We start from the raw sequence: 26,910 nt of genomic DNA, 5'->3' as shown, positions 1-26,910 counted from the left end.
CGGATACTTTTCTTTTAACACAATTCCACAATAAACTCAACGTCAGATTCTGTTAAGCACAAAATGAATACGAACGCAATATTACAACAAAGAATCAAGCAGTTGCGGAGAACAGACAAGCAATAGAGAGGAAGCATCAGTTCTTTACTCACAGGCCTCCTTTTCACTTTGGTTTACAAAAAGAAATGCACACACAGTTTACACTAGTAACAGCTCGAGATACAGTATTTAACTACTTAAAATTATATTCTGTACTTCTCTTTAAATGTTCAGACTATTCACTTTTGCACAATATAACAGTTTTCCTCCGTGTTACAAAAGGATTGTGTTCCTCAAAAACCCTTCACTTACATTTATTCACTTCTGTTCTTCCCAAACATAGTATTCTGTGTAGTAATATTGCACCTACATCGGGGGAATTCATGTAAATTGATGACATAATTATCACTAGTTTCCACAGCAACACTTTTTCTCAAAAATTTACACCGATGCATGGATGAGTGACCCAGTGTAAGTAGTGCATCTAGCAGTGTAAGTCACCGCGGTGAATAAGGTGTGTGGGCTGGTAACACTACATAGTATCCATTGGAAGTTGCTTTGGAGAAAAGCATCTGCTAAATAAATAAATGTAAATGTAAATATGTTAAAAATCACTAATTAAATTGAAATTGATACAATTAGTTCAATACTTAAATTTGCTATCAAACAACATAACATGACAGTTTCCTCCAATAATTACTCAGTAAAACTCAGAGGTGGGTAGCAGTACGGTAAATTTACCATGCTAGCTCTACTTTTTGCATTGTGAGAATTGAATTGTACGAGTTAAATTTGCCTGTGTTTTTGGGTGAGTCCTTCATATTTTATTACTTAAAGTGAATGAACTAATAAATCATTGAATAAATAACATGTTTTGCGAATGATAATCAGAAACTGATATTAGTCTCATTGGTGTGAAATATGTTAGTGTATTTAGAACTCAGTTAACCCATAACATGACTCATAACTTATGTGAGCAAAAACGTAATGTCCTATTCACTCTTTCACTAAAATCCTGCGAAGTATTCAGGAATATTCTTGTTTTCTTGTGTTTCCACATCCATGTTTCAACTCCCTTTCATGCCCTTTTCACTTTGTCCACTTTCGCACTTCCCATTTTCATCACATCACAATTTTGCCAGTCGGTGCCATTTCTTGCGTTAAACTCTCTAGACCGACGGTGTGAGACAGAAAAATAAACAAGACTGAAGTGAACAATTGCGGTTCAACGATGCCGGGAGTCACTTAGATTGTTACACGCAGGCCGGTGTAATACGGTACACAGACGCTCTCTGTCCAATACAGTTACAAGTCTGTCCACACCATACAATATTGTTAGCGCCGTCTTTCACGCAAATGCAATAACGTAAGTAGGATGACAGCATTAAGTGCAGGCATATTTACTGTCAATGTCTCATATTTCAGCCTTCCTGAGAAAGGCAATACCACCGAACACTGGTGATGCGGAGCTCTTCGCATTCTCCCTCTGTTCTGCAGCAAAAGTGGGGGGGGGGTGGGGGGCACAAATCTCCTAAATGAGAGAAAAGCTCGCTCTCGCCCCCCCTCCCCCACATACACATGGAGTTTCATTCGGGCTGAGCTGCACACCAGGAAAAAAAAATGGCAAATCAATCGATCAATTAATGGATCAAAGGGTCTGTTTTGACATTGTACATTAAGCAGTAACTAATTGCATGATTGGCAAATGCTTTTTTAAAACAGTTCCTGGGAATCGATAATGCAGTAAATTTGTTTTCAGCAGGAAGGAATACTAATGCACAGAAAGATGCGAAGAGACGTACGGTAGGTGAGGAGCGGAGAACACGTGCGTGCGTCGGGAAGGGATGGTGCTGGCGGTCAGTGACAGTTCATCTTGTATGCCGTTGCGGTGAGGATGTGTAAAAAATATCATACAAACCTTAGGCTGCTAGTTCCACAAATTCTATGAGAACAGCTTGTGAATTTCTAAAGGAAAAAAAATCAGTTCAGTTCCATAAATATTCCTTTGTATTGATTATTTAAATTGATATTTCATACATCCATCAGGTGTTTATGTGGCTTAAAGAAATATTTCCTGCAAGTTCATAATGTTTAAAAGTTTCCACGTTAAAATTGGAGATGTATGAGGTCAGTGCTGATTCTCGCTGCCAAAAATTCCTCACAGGCTTGACTTTGCAACAAAAAAAAAAAAAATCATGATGTCATGAATTTTTAAGCCTACTGCACCGGCGCTGGAGAACTGATGGATCCTCTTTCAGTTTCTTTGCGCTCATGCATTTTTTAAAGCAAATCCAAAGAAACCATAAAAGGTCGTCGCAGTACAACAAAATATGATCCCAAGTCACGTGACGTGCTCAGCGCCGCGTTCCAAAATGGGCTTCCTGACTGGTTATGAAGCCGTTCTCTGGGAGGTTTGACCTATCCTGCCCCACCGCTCTGTGGTCAGCAGCATCCCCAAGTAGTGACGGATGATGGAATTTATTGGGCAGAGGGACTTACAGTAAACCACTGGAGCCGCAGTGTATTCATTAGGACCCTCGTGTTGTTTGGCACCTGCTCTGCCTCCGGGTGTCACATTCCAGGCCTTCACCATCCCTCCTAGGATTCGACCTCGGTGGTGGTTTGGGCTCGTGGGCAATTAGCAGCGCATTATGGGAAGGTTCAGCGCGAAAGTATTATTATGTGTGGTTAAAATAATTCTGTGCGTGCATTGTACCTTCGCCTCCAGGAGCCAGATCTGCTGCGAAACACACTCCCCATCCATCCAAGGAGAGATTGTCCGGAAGAAGGACCAGCGCGGCATCCTCCGAAACCCTGCAATCTGAGCCCAGAGCACAAAACACAGCTCCGCCCACGGGTGAAAGGAGTCAGCAGCCGTACCAAAATTAGCTGTACCGCCTGTCCCGAGACGCACCCAAAAATTATTCGCGATATTAGTGGGCAAAGTCTCGTTCCAACAACTAAAACCCGTGTTTTGAAATACGTTACATTTATCCAAGCTGCACAACATACGTTCAGTAAAAAGAAAATTTTCTTAATAATGTTGGCATGTAGTACAAGTTACATATGTATTTTGTTAGAGTGAGCAGCTGTCCTTAATGAGAAAGACACTTTAGATCAGGAACTGAAGACGTCATTAATAGCCTGTTAAAGTATAAATAGAAGCACCTGTGTTTTTAAGCGTTTGCTCCATTTGGATCCTGTTAATTTGCCTCTTGTATAAAGCAATCGCTTGCATTATGTCACTCTTAAAGCACGGCGGCGCAGGCTGCCGCGCGCCATCAAGGCGAACGGAGCCGAAACGTGCGACTAAAATAAGATCTAGTTTTTTGTGTCGCCTCGAACGGGAGCGCTGCGCTTCGAAGGTATTATGCTGATACGGCTGTTTTGTCTCCAGTCTCACCTTTCAAGGTCGAAATGGTCTCGTTGACATGAAGCCGAACTGTTTCTGTTCACTATCCCTGGCGACCGCGCCGTCTGCGAATCGCGACGTACCTAGAAATGCCCCGACCGCGCCGATCCCGCAGCAGACGGAGCGGGCCAGTTCTTACGGCGGTTCCCCGCAAGGCTTGCAGCGTGCCGGTCCGCTTTCTCCTGAAGCATTATGCATCTAAATTATTAATCCTATTGATGACCAATCGATACTGCTTTTTCTTAAGGGGTTAGACAGCTTAATAATTCACAAATCCAAGGCAGACCTTTCTGCACTCTGGTGAGCCTGTGAAAGCCCCTAAGGTTCGTTATGGGAAGTTGGGCATGTTGAGCTGAGAAAAATAGCCTGTTATTCCTGCGCTGGTTAAACCCTTATGCAATTAGCGGGTGTATGTATGACAGACCAGGGTCCAGCTGAAAATTTGGGTCCCGCAGAGGGAAACATAAAAGGCTGTCCGGTCCCGCCCGGTGCAGGGGCTGTAGGATGTGATCGCCACCATCATTTCCACTTCTTGGGGTTCTATCCAACACCTGCCTTACGATGACAACAGGAAGGCTTCCGAAAACTGGAACGAGTTCGAATAACTTGTACCTGGCTGGAATTAAATCCAGCCTCTACATTGTAAAACCATATAGAATTAGTCATGTGACAAAATGATGAGGCGGCACTGTTTCACGGCAGGCTATAAGTAACATGCAGCATAAATATATTTTTTTCCCCATAATTCTGAAAGGTGTGGGACAGGTACACAAACATTAATACATATAATGCTGAATTGATCAGCACGCCAACCAACTGCTGGCCCCGAGGAGGGTCGCGGCGAATCGTTGCCTAACCCGGCAACACAAGGCGTAAGGCCAAAGGGACACACACCCAGGATGGGATGCCAGTTGGTCGCATGACACCCCAAGCGGGGCTCGAACCCCAGACCCACCACACTGCAGGTACCGGCCAAACGGCACCCCTATTAACGTTACTTATCTGGCTTGTCTGAATTGACCGGAACGAAAACCGAATTCAGTTTTATTGTTTTGGTCCCCATGCTTTATTTTTGGCTTACATCAGTCATTTTTGATGACGGTCCATCATACTTAACCACGTTTCTTTTTTTGTCTCTCAGAACCCCACTTGAACTGCAATCTCTCAACGAAGGGCTTTCAAACAGGAATGCTGAGCTCTGGCAAAGAGATGAGAGGCAGAAGGGGTCGTCGGGGTGTGGGGGGTAGCTGATTTTCAGCAGACCCTTAGTGATAAATGGTCCAGCTGTACCCAGTCGTTTCCTTGCCAGGTTTCCTCAAATGACCACTAAAGGGTTCATCACGGCTGACCTGTCTGACCTCGCCATTAGGAGTGCCTTATACCCCAGGCAGCAATATGCTGTAGCCTGCGGAACCACACAGCGCACCCCTCTCTGTCTGCACCTCACCCAAGAACAAGACATCATCTGGCTATGAAAAATAAACACAGTCGAGCAAAACACGTCCCCTGCCCCAGAAACACAGCTGAGTAGTTCGGGGGGACAATCTGGAAAGCTTAACATCCTGTTAAGAAGGAGCCATGGAAGGGTGTGTTTATTTTTCATCGTGTGTGTGACTTTGGGTGCATGTGTTTGTCAGTAGTATACACTTATTTTGCCTAATTCTGTTCTCGAAAGCAACTAAAAATGTTAAGATTATAATTATTTACCTACTTATGCAGCTGGATAATTTTACTGGAGCAATTCAGGGTAAGTACCTCGCTCAGGGACTCTGCATCCTTCGGATCCAAAGGCAGCGCTCTAGCCGCTACGCCACCAACTGTCCCCGCATTTATATTTATTCGTTTAGCAGACGCTTTTCTCCAAAGCAACGTACCTAGAGAAAAACACAACGCGTGCATTCCATCAACAGAAGGATATTACGTGGATATTAGGCAGAGACGCGGTAGCACAAACATGACAAGCTACGATGTAGCTCGTAGAATAAGTTTTTCAGTCTCTTTTATTCGGTGTCCAAGCGCGCAACAGCAGCCACCAGGTTTTAACTGGGGCCCAATAAATTGATGCTGCTGTCAAACATCTTCAGCTCGCTGTTGTAAGGCAAAGAGAGGGGACCATCGGCTCCTCTTCTCTTCCTCCACCCCTCATTTGTGTGAGCTCTGCGGGACAGTTACTAACCGCTTTTGGCGTCCGGCTGTGCCCTTCACGTCTCTCTTCAGAAGAAATGTCTCGCTTGCCGGACCTGTGCTACCGCACGTGTGTCTTTGTGCACATTTTATGGTTCTGCTGATTATTTTGACCGCTGTGTATGTTGTACAGCGACTCGCACCGTGAACATCGGCGTCCAAATCGCTCCTTCTGCCAACGTACTGAACTTTTCGAATCGTTGTCAGAGACGCGTCGCTTTGGAGAAAAGCATCTGCGAAACGAATAGATGAAATTGTAAATGTAAATGAAGGGGGCGCAGTGGGTTGGACCGGGTCCTGCTCTCCAGTGGGTCTGGGGTTCGAGTCCCGCTTGGGGTGCCTTGCGACGGACTGGCGTCCCGTCCTGGGTGTGTCCCCTCCCCCTCCGGCCTTACGCCCTGTGTTGCCGGGTAGGCTCCGGTTCCCCGCGACCCCGTATGGGACAAGCGGTTCCGAAAATGTGTGTGTGTGTAAATGTAAATGTGTTTCTGCATTCTGCTGCTATCCATTTCCACTTCTATACAAGCTTCAGTATGTACGCATCAGTCGGCAACCTCTTCCCAGTCGAACACCTGTCCCGTTTTCCAAAAGTGTACATTCCGCTCCGTGTAGCTCGATACCCTTCTTCCGCGGCTTAAAAAGAGTGACGGTAAAAGATGAGATCAACATTCTTTGTTTAAAGATGAAAAGGTGGACATGGAGCCACTGTCATTGCCTGGGAGTGGGGAATCATTGCAGTCTTTCATCGTAACAAGTAAATTACAGGCAGTGCTGAGAGATATATTTCTGCACTGGTAAATGAGTAACTCGCTGTCCGAAGATTGAAAATTTCTATCAGTTTCTACCATGTTACACATTCGTTGGTTAAGATCTCAAGCGGAACCAACCCCTGAAACTGCAGTCCTTTCAGTTTAGCGTAACTCACGTCTGCGTGAGTTTCTGTGTGTATCCGTGCGCCGTGTTTCGTCAGCGTTACTGGGAAGTAGTTGAAAGTGCAAAATGTGTGTGTGTGTGTGTGTGTGTGAGAAAGAGAGAGACAGAGGGAAGATGCATTCATTCAAGTGTGAGTCAGATGATGAGAACATGGAGTTGGGGATAAGAGAAGAGCGGAGCTGTGATTTAAATCACTTCCCTTAAACACGAAACCTGTAATTTAGGGACAAAAACACATCACAAGCACTCTGTGTGATTAAAAGAAAAGAAAAGAGCTTGCAGTGCACTCCTGGACTATCAAACAGACTTTTAAAAATATCTACAAGCGCAATTAAGGCCAAAGCATTCGGTGGTGTCATCCAGTCAATGACGGTGTGTGGAAACGGTGGCTGAGTCCACTCTTCTGGCACAAATTCGTTGCGTAGAAGTAGGCATGGAAAGGAAACGCAAAAGTTCTGTTGAAATGTAAGATGAACTACATCAAAATCAGGATGGAATTACGTTTCCGTTAAATGGGAATAAAAATATCCCCAACACGATGGGCACGAGTCTACAGTTCAGGAATGCGGAGGGGCTGCTTTACAGTTCAACGGCAGGTCAGGGTTAGTCTGCCTGTTGATACTGAATTGTACCTGCACAGAGCTACAAATGGCCTTGCTACTTCTTTGCAAAGTCATTTTAGAGCACACACACACACATGAAATTATTACCGAAATCACCCTGAGTTGGAAGTTAGACGAGGGAATATTTTCTCCCAAAGTTGTCCTGTAGGTCTGGAAAAGAGAACCTAGCCGGAGGGGCCCGAGTACTTTCCACAGAATACCAGAGGACATTTGAGAAACCCCACTGGCCTGAGACACACCGCTGCTTCCACTTGTGGATTTTTCATTTAACCTTTTCCGCACCGAAGACAAGGGTCTCACCGAAGACGTTTTCCTTGAAATGACCCATTACTCTAAAAGGGCCTAAGTGACGCGTAGTAGGTCGGTGTGTCCGTGTAAACCCCCGTGGCAGGACTGTTCAAATGACAATCACTACATCTATGCTTAAAAACGGATTAAATCCTCAAAACATACACACTTTATTTTTAGACCATAAGTTTCCTCTTTGGAGAATCCAGTTTATTTCTTCAGTCTTGAGAACAAGAGCACTTTCCCAGGTGCCAATTATAGACTGTGGAGTCTGCTAATGATTCAAGAGCTACAATGGGTACGTGGTTCAGCAAGGCAGTTGGTAGTGGAGTGTTCAAAGCTACTGCTTCTGTACCTGAAGGTTACAGGTTCAAATCCCACCTCCAGCTGTAGTCCCTTTGAGCAAGGCACTCACACACATGGACTGAAGCTGCTTGCCCTAGGCAGGGTCTCAGTGAGCTGGAGCCTAACCTGGCAGCATATGGCATAAGGCTGGAGGGGGAGGGGACGCACCCAGAACAGGATGCAGTCCACCCACCACAAGGGACCGCAAGTGGGCCTTGAACCCTAGACCCACCAGAGAGCAGGACCCAGTCAAACCTGCTGCGCCACTGTGCCCTCCAACACTAAACTGCTCCAGTAAACCTACCCAGCTGTTTAAATGGCTAAATAATTGCAAGCTGCTTTGGGGGGGGGGGGGAAGTGTCAGCAAAATGAATAAATGTTGGCTGGGTTTGTCATTATGTGAAATGGATATCGTACGATGAGAGAATCGGAAGGAGGACTGACTCTCTTCCCCAGCTACCCCAAACCTGCTGGCTCTGTGACTGCTTTCCACTCCCACAAGCAGCGCAAGGAGGAGCAGCTCCTTCCCTCTATTGTCCCTAACCTCAGTTCTTGGCCAGTACTTATGGACGGGCTGGAAGAGCTGCATTTCTGAGGGTGAAAAGGAGTGCAAGCTTTCAGAGTCCGCTGCTCCCCAACAAGAGCCTCTACTGCAGCTCTTTACGCAGAAGCGGCGCTCGGAGACCCGCCCACTCTCTCCACCGGCCTCACGTGTGACGTCAGCCGAGCCATGACAACTGGCGATAAAAAGACCTGAATCCAGTCCTTCAGCGAGGTATTTAAATGACCGTGGTGCGAAGGATCGCTCTCGCATGCAGGCAGGAAGGCTCGGCTGGACATGGATTAGATGAACGGATCCCGTACGATTTACGAAAGGAAACAGATAAACATGCGGATTAAGGGAAGATCAGATGTACATTAGCAAAGTCATCAGCGAAAACACAGAAGGACAGATATCTGGAGGCTAACAGAAATCATTTCTTGTTTCTCCTTTCTGTCCCGGCAAAATATCCTTTGGAAAACAGTCTGCCATTACCATGGCAACGTGCTTCAAGTCAATCCCCCATTTTCCAAATAATGGCGAGTGATTCCTAGAGATCTGCTTTTATTGCATTTACGGTGCCCAAGCAGGAGACACACACTTATAAGCAAAGATTACTATTCAGGCACAAAATGCTCCCTATTCACACAAACATCCACTTGCCCCCCAATCAGAGCGTTTAGTTTCCTTAATGATCAACAAAGTCCTGTAAAATGTGCTTCCCTTGTGCTAGCAGAAGTGCAGGCAGAACCTCTGTCTCACATCCAGAATCGGCGCTCTGAAGAACCATCTCCTCCAGATGCAATAGTCGTCTCCAGAAGCGTTCTTTCGCTCGCTGCTTTTCACTGCACGCGCTCCGTAAAACGATCTTGGTGACAGTGTCTGACCTCAAGAATTGCAACGATTGCAGTTCATTAAATTTTTATTATTAAAAAATTTTATTATTAAAAATTGATATTGCAGAAGGAAAAATTTGTTTTGCCTATGTAATATTTTTCTATAATAATTACCGTCTTTAGTGTGTTGATGAGAGAGGCCTTTTCACATATTTTGCACCCTGTACATTTCCATCCATCCATTTTCATTTACTGTTTCTCCTAATCTGGGTCACAGTGGTCCAGAGCCTATCCTGGAATCACTGGGGGGGGTGCACCCTGCAGGAGACCCCAGTCCATCGCAATGCAGCTACACACACTCACACACACACTCATCCTGTCAAACACTACTGGAAAGTTAGTGTCATCAATTCACCTGAACCAGCTGTCTTTGGACTGTGAGAGGAAACCAGAGCACCTGGAGGAAACCCAAGCAGACACGGGGCAAATGTGCAAACCCCACATAGACTGAGCCTCATTCCAGCTACACCAAACAGCCCATGTACTGTGAGGGGGCAGCACTACTTACTACGTCAATCCACCTGTGCATTTTTATCTTCCATTTTTGACCTATAAGCATACAGGTTATGGGATATAGTATGAAACTGAATTATTATTAACAAAAAAAACTTTTGAAACATAGCTGAGAAAACTGTCAGTGGTGTTGTTCTCTGAACAAAGAGCTCTTATAAAGTAACTTGTCAGATCCAGTTAATAATATTTCATAATGACAAATCGAGAGTAACGCTGAAAGCGGACGAAAAGAACAACAGAGGATTTATGCAATTCTTATGAAGCCATTGATTATGTTAAATTTTAAGGGCCTAATTCCAGGCCTCTTTCAGAGAAGACCCTCCAGGGTATGCATATATTTTATATTACAGTATGACGAAGAAAACAGGCCCGAGACCCAGGAAACGTGTCTGAGGCCCTTAGGTTCTACGTTCTGTAATTAAACTGCTATCAGCCTGGAGCCCCGGGCCTGGACTCCTGGGAGCCTGAAGCACAAGCGTGACTGTGGGCTGTGTGCCCTAACAGAATTCCTCAGCAACCACAGAGAACAGGCGGAATAAAAAAAAAAAAAAAATAATAATAACAATAATAAATACCAGATGCTTGAAATCACCTGTTAAATATGGCTCCCAGATGTTTCTTCTGCCTGCCACAGAAGATAAGAGCGGAGGCTGGAGGTGGATGAGGAAAGAAGGCTGTGACAAGACAGGGAGCAGCCCTTTTGCCTCCTTTGCCTTGGCAAGCAGACGTGTTTCAAGCGTGACTTTGTCATTGCGACTTCCATGATTTAACATCAAGTTTTCCACCCCCCCCTTGGACCTGTGGCAGTGGCTCTGAAGGATTCACTCTTGGTACCCTTCAATCTCAGCGTAAGGTGTCACCGCATCCTCTTTTAGTGGTGACACATATCCTGTTTCAATGCTTCAAAAACACACACACACCCTCCGCTTCCTTCTCACCTACTGAATATTGCACCATGGTGTGTGTGTGTGTCACATGTTTACTGAACCCTTCCTGGGAAAAGCAGTGAGCCGTCCACTGGGAGGGTTACCCTCAAGAGTCCTGGGAAACAGCCTGGATGGTGCTCTAACGCCCCCCATGAGGAGGTTGGGTAATTGGACAGGAGATGAATACACGGAGACCACCGTGGTGGGACGAGACCCTCTGCAGTCTCTGCTAAGTGCAGATATAAAGGCTGTTCTCTTGGTCTGTGCCCCCAGAGGAGGAAGAGAGTGGGCAACGTGCTCGCCACCGGTAATTGGGGGTTCCTTTGTTCCTGCTCCTCGGGCCTGAGAGTGAAGGACCCATCAGGAAATGAGGGACGGGACAGAGAGGAAAGGTCTGTATTTGACATTCGCATCACAAATCCGGATTCCACTGCAGCACTTCACTTTGTGACAGGCTCGCCTCAGGGGCTTTCGCCCGCAGATGGTGGGCCCAGGCCACACAGCGCCCAAGGACTCCGAAACACTGCTATTAGCAGGCCTCCCTTAAAAAGCCCCGGTCTGAGCTCCCCAGCAAGTTAACTGGTTAGTTCACAGAGAGCACACTAGTTGTCTCATTATTTCCCACAATTAACACGTCTCTCCTACACAAAGCATTGCGGTGCGGCAAAGACCTTGGCACATGAAGTAGCAAAGGAGCTCCTGCAACACAACTTCTGTAACAGCCTGACATACATTCTGATGATGCTGAATAAATTTAAATTGCAGCATAAATTGTGCTTCATTGAAATAGGGTGGTAGTTCAGCAATAAAATATGCTTTTTGAGAGCTTTAAAATAAACATTTGTGCTGTAAAATAAACATTGTACTGTAAACAAAGTTTTTACAGCACAAACAATAAATATAGATAGATACTGTTTTTATTGTTTGTGCTGTAAAAACTGATTTATGTGGCAGTAGGTGTACTGCTCTTACCCATCAATTTAGGCAGTACATTTCTTTCATAGTGACTCTTGGCAGTTCCCAGAGAGAACGATGTCAGCTGGCTATTACTCCACCCGGGCTCGTTCATGCTTACGGTAACAAAAGCTAAATTCTTGTTGCACAAGCATTTGGTTAAGGAGGTCGTTCCAAAAACAGTTCTCCCATTCCCGGTCTCAGGGAGTCATCATGCTGAGGATGCACCACCAGGGCACACATCACTCTCATACACTGGCATGAGGAATATGTGGAATACAGATGAGAGTCAGAGGGAAGCTCTTAGACACAGTGACCCCTAGTGGGAATCAGTAGTAGTTGCATTGTGAATCTTTCTCCAAAATTAAACCTTTTTTTATACTGGACAGTCTCTGTGCATTGGTAGCCTTTCTCCTTAATTGATCTTAATGCTTTTATTTAGATTTCTCGCATAACAGTGGTTTATTCTGACTCTGGCTTGTGGATTTAAAGAGAATTTTCTTTGCTACTACGTGTTCAAAATATACAAAACATTCATTTTAATATTTGTTCAGAGATGAAGGAAACAACCTTTCTAAAAATCTTCCAAGAACACAAACCACAATATCCAAGGATCTGTCTGGAGACTGTCTTGCACTGTACTGTTTCATCAAACCCACAAAAGATTCAGAGGCCTAGAAGTGTCAAATAATAAACAAACAGAATGGTTCAATAGTAATATAAACATGAAGATAATACATTTGCTCTTAAATCGAACAATTCATCTCAGTCAGTTCATTATTAGAACTACAGGTTACATAATATCTGGTGGCAGAGTGGTTAGAGCTACTTCCTTTGGACTCAAAGGTTGCAGGTTCAATCCCCACCTCTGGCTGTAGTACCCTTGAGCAAGGTACTTAAAGTACTTACTCTAAAGTGCTCCAGTAAAATTACCCAGCTATATAAATGCTTATAAGCATGTAATAATTATGATCTTACCACTGTAAGCTGCTTTGGAGAAAAGCATCAGCTAAATGAATAAATGTAATAGCTAGAACTTTTTGTACTGATTTTTTTTTTTTTTTAAGAACTGCACAATGCTGTTCTAAGACTGTGAATGAAAAAAACAGTGAACCCCAAGTTGCACTGGTTAAACCAAGCAGGTAAGAATTAGGTGTATAAATCATAGTTGTGTATTCATTTTATACATTTAAGATTCAGATTTTATAAGTTTATTCTAATATTTTATACAAGAATAAGGGTCATCCCTATAGTGTTCACATGCTTCCAAGCAGCACAGTACATTAAAGCAGCATGGGTTGACAATTTTGGGGCTCAGGAACACTAGTGGCAGTTAAATATTTGAATGAGGATTAACCTTACAAAAGGTTGTTCAATAATGTGTTACCTTTGTAAAGTAGAACACTGTGTCAACAGATCAAAAGTGATCCAAGAGAGAAACTCATTTGGCGCCCCCTGTTGGCACAATTGTCTCTGCCCGTGTACAGAGTTAATTGGGGAAAAAGAAAAAAAAAAAAAAAAACTCTTGACAGATTTAGTCATAGAATAACTTGGGGAACTTGAGGAAAACAAAAAGATGTATTTAAAAATGTACATAAAGAAGTAACATCAGTGAAAACCTTCTGTCAGATTTCAGCAGCGTAAATAAAAACCCTCATATTTGTGCGGATGTTGTAAATAGGTGTCCAGCTACACGTGTCTGTATTCTGAGAGCGCTGGTAAGAGGTGCAGATGGGCCACGAGCCTGGTGGAGACCTCTCCACTGCCTCCCTGCGTGTCAACCCAAGATAATGAGGACCAGCAGTAGGCAGCTGAGGGACAAATCACGATGGACATTTTAGGCAGCTAGTCTGAGAACTTGTGACGAAATAACTAACAATTTAGGGCACCCTGCTCCAGTGTACTGCATCAATAACGGGATTCAAACTTGCAAGCTTCAGATCTGAAAGCAGCAGTAGCCCTGTTCACTACACTACACTGCTCCCCAGTTGATTTTTTTGCAGGTTTTGGTTATTCTTTCATTTGGTGCAAATTTAGTCAGCAAAGTCCTTTCAATAGACACTGATGAGGGAGCCCAGTATGATCCATGAACAGGAAGGCATGGGTGCACTGGGTCCTGAGGGCTTAGTGATGACACTGTCAGGTCCCCACCCACCACAATGGAGTGTGTCTTCCTGAATCTAGTTCTACCCAGCATCCAGACCTTTCCCCTATCAAAGGACTATCAAGCCTGGCTAGCCCAGTGGATGCATCCCAAACTCAGACATCAGCTGCACAGGACAAATCAGTGATGGCAGGCCTAGCGATGCTTCTCCAGGGTGCAGCCACCACTGGAACTCTACCTGATGAAGGGGTGGTGGAGCGCTGCAAATGCCTTCATCCCACACAGGATACACAGTTCCTCCATTGTTCTGGCAGTTACACTTGGGTGATCTGGCAACATCTAACCTGGGAATTGCTCAGGATGGACCAGAAAATGACCCCGTTCTGATCCCGCACCTTTTTGTATGGAAACCTCCTACCACTGGCCTCCAACCTGCCTGTGAGGCTACCTCTGCCCTATAACTGGTCACACGTACTTCATGGCTCTGTTGAAGAGGGTTGATGACATGCATTGGTTCTGCAAACTGGCCACCTCCTTTCACTTTGACCTGAATCATCAGCAGGTCTGCTTAAACAGTTACTGAATCCCAGGAAACTCTGCAGTGCTACTTGTAACCCATCATAATACAAAAGAACAACAGTGCTTACTTTCAAAACTATACTGTACAGAATGCAAACACAAGAAAAAGTCTGGTCAGAAATCAAAAAAAGTCAAGTGTGCAAGTGAATAGAACTTGGTGAAAGTGAGGAAGAAAACAAAAAAAAAAGTTAAACATGCCATGGCAAAAATCACCTAAACAAGAAGGCAAAACACAGAATAATTAGGATCTTGTGAAACAACTGAAGAGATACAAGCTACTTGAAGAAACAAAGAGCAGTTATATAACACCTGCTGAAAGTTTTCAAGCAGCATTTGCAATAGTCACAGATGCAAATGGATGGATAATGACAAAAAGATATAGCAGAGATCGAAAGAATATGCTGAAGATCTGTACAGCAGAGCTGTGAACATTAGACACATTACAAAGCATTTGTTATGGTCAAGAATGGGAACAGGAATTAAATTTTTAAAAAAAACAAAGTAATTTCAAGGAAAACAGACCACTGGAAAGGATTTGATTGCTGCAGAAATTTTACTAGCAATGAAGAATCGGTTAACGTGCTTACAGGTAATCCATACCTACCAATCTGGAGAGCCATGCAGCCAACAGAAAAGAAGGAAATCTGGAAAAATAAGATGGAACTTTGGACACATCATGCAAAGATTAGATTCTCTTTAAAAAAGAACATTTGGGAAAAAAAAAATCAAAGGAAGAAAGAGGACAACCAGTAACCTGATGAATGGACTCAATCACGGTGACAATGGACGCACTCCTTTCAACCCTTAGGACAGAAGTGGAGACCAGAGGCTTCTGGAAACACTCTACTTGTGTGGTTGCCAAGAGCTGGCACTGACTCAATGGCACTTAGCAGCAATATAGTATGTGAGAGCAATGTGTGACATAGTAAATCTGTGTGAAATTGCTTTGAAAAATATTAGTTCAATCCCAGGAGAGTCTGCTTTAGTACTCTTGAGCAAGGTACTTAATCTGATTTGAGGCAGTTAGAAATAAATCCCATGGCTTTAAAAGCTGTGACTTGCTTTGAATGAAAGAAACATTACAGATTTTTTCAGGTCTGACTGAGACAGGAGGAAATACAGAATTTACAAAAATGTAATCAAAGCAAGGGCCGAAAACTTCAATGATGCCGTGTTATAATGAAAAACATCTCTGTAGAGAGAAGAAAGGAAATCTTGGCTTTCTGTTTTTCGCAACAATTTGCATTCGTTTTTCTGAGTCAGTGGAAACCTCATAGAATGGAACACTCCTTCTCAGTTATCCACCAAGACACATTTTGAAACTTGCTTCTTCTGCAAGACATAAGAATACACAAACAAAGATTACCGTTGGATTACACGATATTGAACCCTACTTCAAGCTCACTAAGACCTCTTGTTCTTAATCCTTCTTTCATGTATCCTCCCCTCAGTTTCCTCCTTCAGTGACACACTTTCCCTGCTTATCACTTTTATTCCTGTTCACAGTCTTATAAACTTGCCCTCCTTGCATTCTCACTCCCTTCTCCAAATTTTTTAGCTAAGGTACGGGATAAGGAACCTAGGGAATATTTAACTAGCGGTACATTTTTTTCATCCTCTTTACATAATGAGACACTTTGGACTACAGTGAGTGCATTCAGAACTTGGTTTGACTGTGAATCTTGAGAGGTTCCCAGAACCAACACATCTTATCTGTCGTCCTCTCCACACTAGCAGATGGCTACTGAGAGAGTTGGCATTTCATGAGAACATCAATCCATAATTACATCAGACTGTGAAGGCCACAGCCTCAGGCTGCAAAGGAAGGCCACTTACCTCAGGGGGAGTATGTCTGAATATTCTCCTTGAATGTCCTCCTGCCTGCACATAATAACAGTGGTATCCTGAAAAGATGTCAGATCAGCTCTCACTAGGACCTCTGCTCTAGTCCTTTTCAGTGGGACACAAATTAGCAAACTGTATAAACAGGCAAAACTAAGTCACTTTGAATAAAACTTCAATAAAGCAGTTAGATAGCACAGGAAATAACATACACATCGTTTTCCTAAAGATTATTAAAATGCATTACTCAGTAATAAAGCAGAAATAAAACAAAAAACTGAGTTTTGATGAAAAACTCCTAATCCATTCAGCTTTTCAGACCTTTGGGATCATTTATTTCCCTTGATTCCATTGAAGCTTCAATCTGGTACTGTTACAATCAAGTTGATATTTTGACCTTTTTCCATAAATACATACAGGCTTTAAATACACAGCACAAAGCTGCACATCTCTGCACCATAGTTCACAAACAAGCACAGAACCATCAGGAGCTAAACATATATTTCCAACAAAAGTGGCAGAAAAATACATTAAAATAAAGATAATAAATAGTCATGCACTCACTGTACAAAGAGCCAAAATTTAATAAACAACTAAAATGGAACAGCTATGTAATAAACACAAACCTCTCTGCCTCTTTAATCACTGCCAATCAGTTTTCCAGTTGGCATTAATATATATATAAAAAAAAAGTTGTTTTTTTTTTTTTTTAAACAAGTGTTTAAAGTAAAGAAATAGATATACTGGAGGTCATTCTCCACCATGTGAGACCAGATGTAACAATACATAAAGTGATGTAATCAGATATACAGTGTGTTAGATATTCGTTCAGAAATTTTTTCCACAGGTGGAAGCAAACTGTATTCCCCCCGAGTTACGTCAGTTATTTTTTGTATGGGATTTTGATTAAGTTTCTTCAGAATTTAAGGTGGATATTTTGCTTATATATTCAGTTTAAACAGATTATTGTTTCATCTGCACTGCATTAGAAGAGAAGAGGCAGATTGCTTCAGTAATAAGCAGTACATAAATGCCACAAGAAAAGACAGAAAGGAGGTTGGCCTGTGCTCACAATTGCAGACGCCCTAGGAGCGAGCTGAAGGGGTGAAGAAGAGCCCCTGGTGTGTACCACAAGTGATGAGGCCCAAGAGGCCAGCTTCCCTGTAGCACTCCACTGAAGCAGCGAGGGTTCAGGAGCGGCGGAGTGCGAGTTCGGAATCTGACAGTCCGTCCTCATCCGCTGGGGTCTCCTGAGGGTCTGGGTCTGGCTCTGGCTCATCATTGCTCTCAGCGCTGTAGTCCACCTCCTCCATGAAAGATGGCTCATCCTCATCCAGAACGTAGGTTGTGGAACTGTCAGGTGGTGGTAGTGGAGAAAGGCGGTTTGAGATACAACTAGACAGTTTGCACACCAAGTATCACCATGGCAACTGTGGAAACATCATACAACATGGGACACAAAACTACTTAATCATAACACTGCAGAAACTAAGAGTACCTCCAAGTTGGAGATTATGTAAAGTGAGGAATCAAGGCTAAATGCAATATATTCGAAATGGCAAAGTAAGCATGTGTGTCTCCAGCTGGGTGCACAGAGTATCACGATTTTGCAGAAGTACACTTGTTTTTATCATTCATAATGTAAAAGCTTAGTGTCATAGACAAGGTCAAGAATAAATCATTAATTGTTCTAAAGACGTGGCTAAAGCCACTGGACCCATTTTATGAACAGAAGAACAACACTACAACCATTACTCCAGTTAATCTTGGTAACAGTTTAACAGCACAGTGGGTTCAGAAACAAAACACTGGCAAGATGTGCGTGAGGGCAACCGGTGTTGTGCCCGCCTCTGCACACACACTTGCCCCAGAGACCGCAACCCTCTCACCAGAGACAAACCTGATTTGTCGCTGAACATAAGATAATTCCAGTTCTGCCCCTTGACCAGAATAGTCAGGAGGACTTCTTTCTTGGGTAATGTGTTAAAATACTTCTTGGAAAGAGCTAAAGTGATTATGTGCCATTAGTACAGAACTTCAGATGTTGTAAGCATGCAGCTCTATGGGTGGGGGAGGGGGAGTTTAAGGGCGTGTGGGTGTAACACATCCTCAATTTCATTACTGCCTCTAGAGATGGGGGAAGATATTTGTTCAAGAAGTTCTTAGTGGTTCTTAATATTTCACTAAATAAGTTCTTTAAATATCTGACGGCAATACTTAACCCGTTAGGGCTACAACTTGTCCTGTGCTCATTTCTAAGTCAAATTGTCCAAATAGTTGTTTGTTTTTTTAAACATTAAATGTAAAAAGCTTTTAGGTGGTTAATGCTTACCATAAAAAATGTCATAGAAATCTCCTCAGTATAACTGTTTTGACTAATGGATGTCTGCTGAGTACATTACACCTGCTCACATTACAGTATGGTAACTGCTTAGTGTTGCATCACTGCTGTGAGTACAGTATCCCCCCAATCCCATATCCCTGCTCACAGTACCATATGTATGCTCTTGTGCCCATTACTCAACATTACACCAGCTCTCAGTATAATACGTATAACATACATGTATAACAGTACATCAGATATTCCAGATATTCACATTAAAAAAAATAAAAACACAAATAATTATAATCAACTGCTGTAATTTACAGGTTGTTTATTGAACTGAAGTAAATTACTTCTAACTGCTATATTATATTTTTTTCCATATTGTAAAGTAAATATACTGTCTTGTCACACCTGGAGTTTGAAGAAGGGCATTGGTCAAGAGGAAAAGTGACATAGTTGTTAACTTATGGGTAGACCCACAGACCACACATGAGTTATATCATGACATCAGAAATGGAAAGCTAATACTTTTAAAAATATAAATTTAATAGATAATAAAAGGCAACAGAAATGCCAAGGTGACTTCCATGTTTCTCAGTCCAGAATTGTTTGGTGGATTCTCCCTTCACTCTCACTATGGAGAAGTTCACTGACATGATAAGAGGGATTGTTAAAGACCAATAATCAGAGAACTGTTACCGGATAGTGTGGTGAACATGTCATGGATGACGTGCACTACAAATACACTATTTTTACATTTATCCACTGAGCTGATGCCTTTCTCCAAAGCAACTTAAAATTTCTTACTTATGTATACTGCTGACTAAATTTATTGGAGCAATTTAGGGTAAATACCTTGGTCAAGGCTACTCCAGAAGGAAATGGGAACTGAATCTGGGTATTTGAAGCCCAAAGGCAAACCACCTGCTGTACATATGCCCTGTATACATCATTGGGATGGTATGAACTACTGAACATCCAAAAGAGCTCAGAGGTAGCCAGGATAAACCATATTACTGCTTGTGATTCCAACTCATGGTTTCAGAACGGAGCCCACAGTCATGGAGGTGGACTTCAGCGCATTTTAACAGTAGTCACTAAAATCTGGTGTGCATTTTCTGATTCTAGTCACAATAGAAACAATATGGATTGTTATGTCTAAGTGCCTTCCTTTAGCAAAACTATCTTTCTTTAAAATGAGAATAATAAAAACAGTTTGACAACAATCATTTTGGGTAGTTGTAAAAAAATAAAATTACGCTGTGGAAGAAGGTGAAGAGGACCGTTTCTGGTATTTTAAGTGTGCTCAGCTATGTATGAGCATCTGTTTTTATGTTGTTTTGGCTGTGTTTGCATCATATGAAGCTGGTGTGTGTGCGTGTGCGTGTGTGTGTGTGTGTGTGTGTGTGTGTGTGTGTGTGTGTGTGTGTGTGTTGCGTGCATGTCTCAGGCTCACAGGGTTTGCCCCCTGACAGGGTGACAGACAGGCTAGGAAACCCAAGCAGCCCCTGGGACCATTGGACCTGGTTCTGATCTAGAAGCTGACTGAAAGCTGGTATAGGGTTTCTCTCCATCTGATGAATCCCAGCAAGGCTGGAGGCTGTCTGGGGCACACCCACACTTCCTTTCTCTAAGTCAAACTCCTTCTCTTTGCCTCTCTGATATCCTGCCCTCTTTTAATAGCACCTGGGACACTGCCCCACTGATTGGGACCATCAATGTCCTAGGCAGCAGTGACCTCAACGTATGAGCTGAACAGGAACCCTTTATATTGCAGACACACTACCAGCACTGTAATCAAAGTCAACATGAACAAGCAAGTTCAGAGTCTGTGCTGTAACACAGAAAAGAAGACATTCTGGCAAGACACCCTGCTTAATTCACCTTCACGGAGTAACCCAGTTTGCACTGTCTACAGCACCACCAAAAGCAAGGAAATGGAAAGCTTTACACGCTAGCCTGTATCCACAGTTCATCTCATGCCTGGTAACAGCCACTGCATCAAGTACTTTGCTGACTTTAAGGCACTGATCATTGACTCTGCAACCTACTAGCCAGACTGGCACAGACATTCGATGCTCTGACAACATGCCTGTTTAAGAGGATATAATAAACTGACCATTTATGTGGTTTCTGATGCAGAGGAACAAATACAAACTACTTCACCCTGATGCAGTCACAGTTACATCTACTTTTATGGTAATGTAATAGTTTTGACATGTTAACTTTTGACATGAAGTAAAACAACTGCAAATGCTCAGGCCTAGAGCCCAGTTGAGTTAAATCTGCAGTCAGAAGTGCAAAACTAAGAAGAGAGAGTAAAGCACACCTTCTGCCAAAGTGTTCAACTGAATAAAAATTACATAAAAACTTGTGCTTCTTTCAATGACATTCATTTAATCGTAGACCAAGCACTGGGTAAACAGACATGATGCTGAATTTAAAGTGACTTGGCTGCTTTTCCAACACACTGAACCTGCACATTTGGTAGAAATAATGGATGTGAAGAAATTGAGGACAATGATAGCAGCAACCATTTCTAAGCTATTTTAAGACCCATGGTATTGCAAAAAAACAAGGTTATGATGCACCAGAGGACAAAGTACAAATAAACTACAGTAAAGCACTCTCTGCTGCTTTATTCCTGAGCTCATGTCAAACACCCTTTAGTAAAGCCACCATTCCTGGCCTATTTTTGCATATTTCTTTTTATATATCTCATTTATATAGCTTTGCATGTTAATGTTTATGCTTTAACATCCTTCAGTTTATTTTCAAACCATATGTAGACCAAACCAAATATGTTTCTGCAGCGACTGGGGCAGCCTGGTAGAGGGTCTGTTGTCTTACGGGGAGCTGGGTCCAGAGCCATCAGCACCAGCAGTTTCATTACAGCCACCCTTCACCATCACTGTGTCTGCCATATTGACTGAAGCAAGAGAATCAGGAACAGGCAGCTGCTTAATGAGAAGGTGTTGCATTACACTAAAATGATGACACTGGTATCAGGGACCATGAAAGGAGTTGAAGAAAGGGTCTCAGGTTCCCCCCACCCCACTACACTAAGTCCATTTCAGGCCTCTAGGGGCTAACACCCCAAAACTGGTGTGTACGCAATGTATAAGTCTTTGTTTCAAGCTTCCCTCACACCACCTGGGTCCTGGGAAGTTGCAATTCAAAGGAATTTAAAAATGTGTTTCTTCCACACATAATATGGTTCTATAAGAATAATTCACTGACAAGCATCTGACTGGAGAGTGTGTTTCTGGGAAATGATTATGAGACATGGATGCATGTAGCCGATGTCATTGATTGCAGCTGACATGACCTCTATCCTGTCATTCAGCTAACACACCAAATATCTGGCTTCAGTGCAGAGACTGATCTCTGCAGACTGACCTCTGTTCCCATCCACAGCACTAACTGTAACATGTTGCCGTTCCCCTCTGAATGACAGGCTGAAGGGTGGATTTTTGTCAGCATCCTTCATGTTCTCAACAGTATTTCTATAATCAACAACAGATCAATTAATTGAATGGCTCCCTTGGCTCAGTCATTACCTCTCATGGCTTCTCTAATCAATGCATAGTACACTATCACCCCGATGCCTACAGACCCTGATCTGTTCCCCACAAGAACACTGCGCTCCTCCACCTCTAGCCACCTACTCAAACTTATCACAAAGGAACCAAAATCTAAAACCTGTCGATTCTCAGCCTTGGCGCTGATGGGGTGTAATGAACTCCCCCTCTCCCTTAGAACTGTTGAATCCCTTCCAGCAGTCAAGAAGGGTCTCAACTCATTTCTTTCAGCCCATTTCCCACCCAAGCTCCTGACACCTTCATAACTTAGTCCTTCACCAACTGTTATTTTTCCGCTGTGCCAATTTTCATACTAGTATGTCACTTGTATAGATAGCTACCGAAGTATGTGCACTATGAAAACAGCAGTATCAAACAAACAAACTGTACTTACATAACAATGTGTATGTACCTAAACACTTTGTTGTGTGATACACTATTGTTTACCATGAGTTGTTTGTCACTTTGGGGAGAAACATCTGCCAAATGCATAAATGTAAATGTAAATTATATTGAACGCTGCTTGGTCACCACTGTTGCGAATTATAAGTAGAGAAGAGAGTGAAAAAGCAGAATTTGAAAGGGTCTCTTTAGGAGAATGTAAGACTTTGAGCGGTTAATTGGCCTACCTGGTGACCTTGCAGCGGCTCTCAATGAGGTCATTTTCCACATCCAGGAAGTGGGAGGAATTTCGAAATTCCAGGGGGGAGGACAGCCTTTTGAGTCTCAGAAGGGCAATGCAAAACTGGGCTCCCATCTCCTCCAGCTCCCGAGTCCCAATTTGGAGACCCTATGGAGCGGCATGGGTCAAGGCAAAATGAGAATCTACAGTATGTTGAGACTCAAATAGGTCAAGGCCAAGGTGTCTTATGCAACAAACAAATTAAGGGGGAAATAAAGGAAGCGCAAACTGATTGTTACAGAGTATGAAGGTTCACCACACATCTGTGTAAATGATCCCTTCAATTCCCTTTCAATTCACTTTCCTGGGACCTGGTGGGGGGAAACAAAGGAAACAATATGTGCACCATTATTTTGCCAGAACAATTATTTACACTGGCAATAGATGGGCTCACAGAGATGGAAATCTGTTCCATCTACAGAAATGTACAGGTTTGTTGCCAACAAAATGGTCGACCGTTCAAGACTCCAGTCACCATGAGATTTGCTATAAAAGTCCCAGGAAACAAAACAGCAAACAGCTGACCAGTTAGCCTCTGACCAGTCAGGCAATTATGAAACAGGAAAAATACTTTCAGGTATATCTGGCATAGTCTACTGCCCTTACTTGAGAGCCGAGGAACAGATGTTCTTAAGGAGTCAGTCATGCAAAATAAAAAGATGAGCCATGAACTTTTGTACAGACTTTAATGCTAATTTTGACCGTTATTGTGGTTTGCCTCAACTTTTTGTTCTTTTGTATCCTCTGGTTTGAGTTAGCAAAGAGGAATCCACTGCTTCAGCTCAGTTTGATTTCCATTGTCTTTTACATTTGTTCAAGTTGCTGCACTGGCTATCTGACTAATAACAGTAACATTTCCTGCCTGGTAGTAGCATTAAATACTGGACCCTATAATTTCTATAACTTCTTTGGGTACATTGCTATAGTGCAGAGGTCCTTTAAGTATATTTTTCCCCCACCTCAATAGCCATACCTTGTATTTGCCCTGGTCGCAACCACACAGGGTGCTCTCCATCGTGTAGCTTTTCTGCACGCCAATCTCACGCCACACCACCACACGTGCTGTTGACTCTTTAGACTTCTCCACCACAAAGCTGCAGCTTGCCATGCTGAATGCTGGAGCCAGCTGGCTCAGGATCTTTGGCAAGGTCTAAGGAAGAGGATGGATGAACAACTGCACCAGCTCACATGAACTTCACTCTGATGAAGCCTCAAGATGTTCAACTGTTTCAACATGTGTATGACAAAGAAAACAATGCGTACAGTTCACATAAACATACACAATCGCACATATCGTATTTCAGTCTGTGTGAATTGTGTAAATGTTGTGAAGAGTGCAAAAACCAAAGAAGGTGCATCCTATAGGAACGGCCAGAACAATAACATATCACTGAGGTTAAAAGAATACAATAGCAGTAAAACTGAGAAAAGCAAGACTGTACGATTTAAAAGTTATTATCTATACTGCAGCAATCAGGCTTTGAAAAGCAATACTACACATCCATGAAGTATATTATGTGGAAAGTAACTAACAGTACATTGTATGTTAGGAATAGTCAGGTTACCAATTTTCACAGATACACCTATTTGAAAACGTAAAGTGAGACTCACATTCCTCATGGTACAAACAGTTGGGTTACAAATTTTTCAAGATAGATACAAATTTTAAATAGAAAAAGTTAAGTTGCTAAGAAAATATAATCAGTAATTTATATGTCCAGCAAAAAATGTCAGTAAAACACATCCTAACACAAAAGAAGTGTGAGGTTGCCTTAATTACAATTGTCTTCCATTACTTGCAGCTCATGCCTGATGTTCCTGAGTGACAGTGACCCATAAAAAAAGATGAGTCCACAATCATTTAAATTTAACTTATAACGTGTCTTAAACGTAATAAATAAATTGATCTTTTTATAGCTGAGCATTTCAGATGGACTGTTGACTTCTAGCTGCCTGTGGTGCTGAATGTCAATAAGTGTATGTGTGACTACCTTTGTGTGGACTAGCATCCCATACAGGGTGCACCAAGTCTAGCCTATGCTTCTTCATAACTTTAACAGGTCTATATTTCGTATCTGCATAACTACGGAAGGCTTCATAAGATTTTGTCTTTTAAAATTAACATCAATAAAAAGTTAATTTAGTCTATGTATTTAAAATATAAATTTATTTTTAAAAAAAGCTTTATGCACAATATACAAGAACCATCAACTTCTGGTAACATCCTGTATCCTTAAACTGGACTGTGTGGAATTCTCTCTTGAGCCAAAATGCCGTTTATGATTAAATTCCTTCTAACTGCTCTACTGATGGTAATCTGCTCTGATTTAATCTAATAATTCTAATTTAATTCTGCTAGAGGGTTGTTATTGCTATCCAAACCAATGAGCTTGCAGTCTGTCTGTAAGCAGCAATGGAGAGGCACAATGAGTGTGTAACGTGTATATGCACATACATATAAATATACAGGTGCCTACTAGTTAAATATAAATGAATGCGTAAGAGGGAGAAAAAGTCTGCGTATGTCTGTATATATAGTTTTTTTTATACTGCACATCTCACCCTGTAGCTCAGGTCCTCTTGCAGGTCGCAGGCAGCTGCATTCACATTGGTCTGCCACAGGGTTTCCTTAATGCTACAACCATACATGAACACGTTCTTCTTGCGAGAGTGGCCATGATAGTCACAATACACCTGGACACATAAGAACAGGAAGCCATTAAATATGGCATACCTACATGACGAATACATTTGTTTTAACAGAACTGCATCAAAAAACTCTCACAACAAAAATAGCAGTTTTTTGACTATGCTGCAGATTGTATACTTGACTACATACCCCAAAGGGACAGTAAGTTTATTTGTATGTATGTGTGAGTCTCTGGGAAAGGATGAACCATCCCACACATTGCTTATGTCATTGAGATGGACAAACATCCTCATGAATCTTAAAATGTATAAATACAAAATAAGGCCATATCTTGTGCTTAGAAGAGAAATTAAGTCTAGGGTTGTACCCATACACTAATGCAGTTCCCCTGAATTCATTCCCTAAGAGAACTCTTGGCTACTGCTATATCCATTTGAATAAACACATATGTTTCTACTTCTTCGCAAATGGAGGTGGGAACATTCAGAGTTTGGACAACAATACTACAGAGGTTCTTTAAGTGTAGCTTCTCCATTTTTCAAGAGCCACAACCAATCGTCGAACAGGAAGACCTGTTAGGCAATCTTCCGTTTGATATCTAAGCATCAAGAGTGGTAAGTATTTATGTGGAACACTTATGAAAGATTTGGTCTGAGGCCATTTTGTTACATGTGTACAAAGAAGAGTCCCTTGCTTACCAACGGTACCCTCTGAATGGAAGACAGATATTGCAACAGGCCTTTGGTATGGAAGATGGTTGGATGCAGATCTGGGCTGGGTCTCTGCCACTGTCGGTTCAGATCTTCACCACTCAATGAACAGCGGTGACTGGGATGAGAAGAAAAAGGTTGTTAACCTCCAGGAGACCAAGAACAGTTATCTCAACATATATGATGAATCCAGCAGCAGAAACAACTGCAATTGGCTTGACAAAGTTACAAGGAGCTTAAGAATGGCTTCAACACCAATCAAGATGAGGAAATCTTAGGTGTTTAAAGAAAAAAAAAGAACCAGGCCTCAACAACCCATGGCACTTAACAGCTGATCACACCCTAAACACAAATCAGTCCTGAATCAAATCAAGTGTCCATCTGGCACAGGTAGAGACAATATCCCCAACCTTATGGTGCTTCCGCATTCCACACATTGAAAAGAGCAACACCGCAGAACCAACCAAACACAGCTCCAGAGAGAACATCTACTGCTGAGGAATTTAGGAAGGACTGTCAACACAACACAGCTCGATACAAATTCCTCCTGTATGTTTACTTCCTTGAGATTCAAAAAGCAGATAAAAGAAAAAAAAGTTATGGTCACAAAGATGTTCCCAGTCCTACAGGCATTCTACTTCAAATTCAATACAAATAAAATTTATTCAATCCTGTCAAAAAAATGAAGGCTGCGGGGCCATGCAAAAACTGGGAAAAAAATGCTGAATTATGCTGACAAAGATTTCCTTTAATCCGGGTCCTAAGCACTGTTTAGGAGTTCC

The 26,910-nt window shown here is 42.5% G+C and overlaps 1 protein-coding gene across 4 annotated transcripts in view; it reads right to left on the bottom strand.

Annotated features, from left to right (window-relative positions):
- Positions 1–16,500: 16,500 nt before the first annotated feature.
- agtpbp1 (ATP/GTP binding carboxypeptidase 1) overlaps positions 16,501–26,910 on the bottom strand; it is a 39,634-nt gene continuing 29,224 nt past the window's right edge. For all 4 annotated transcript variants that reach the window (XM_018759438.2, XM_018759437.2, XM_018759439.2 and 1 more), the window contains 5 exons: positions 26,117–26,246; positions 25,331–25,462; positions 23,742–23,918; positions 22,716–22,876; positions 16,501–17,532 (listed from right to left, as the gene is read on the bottom strand). In XM_018759438.2, coding sequence (XP_018614954.1) covers positions 17,370–17,532; positions 22,716–22,876; positions 23,742–23,918; positions 25,331–25,462; positions 26,117–26,246 — 763 coding nt within the window. In that variant the 3' untranslated portion in view covers positions 16,501–17,369. The remainder of the gene's footprint in view (positions 17,533–22,715; positions 22,877–23,741; positions 23,919–25,330; positions 25,463–26,116; positions 26,247–26,910) is intronic.

Source organism: Scleropages formosus, chromosome 17 (genome assembly GCF_900964775.1).
Source record: "Scleropages formosus chromosome 17, fSclFor1.1, whole genome shotgun sequence".
Taxonomy (NCBI): Eukaryota; Metazoa; Chordata; class Actinopteri; order Osteoglossiformes; family Osteoglossidae; genus Scleropages; species Scleropages formosus.
The sequence above is the reverse complement of the archived record's forward strand: the minus strand, read 5'-3'. Positions and strand labels throughout refer to the sequence as shown.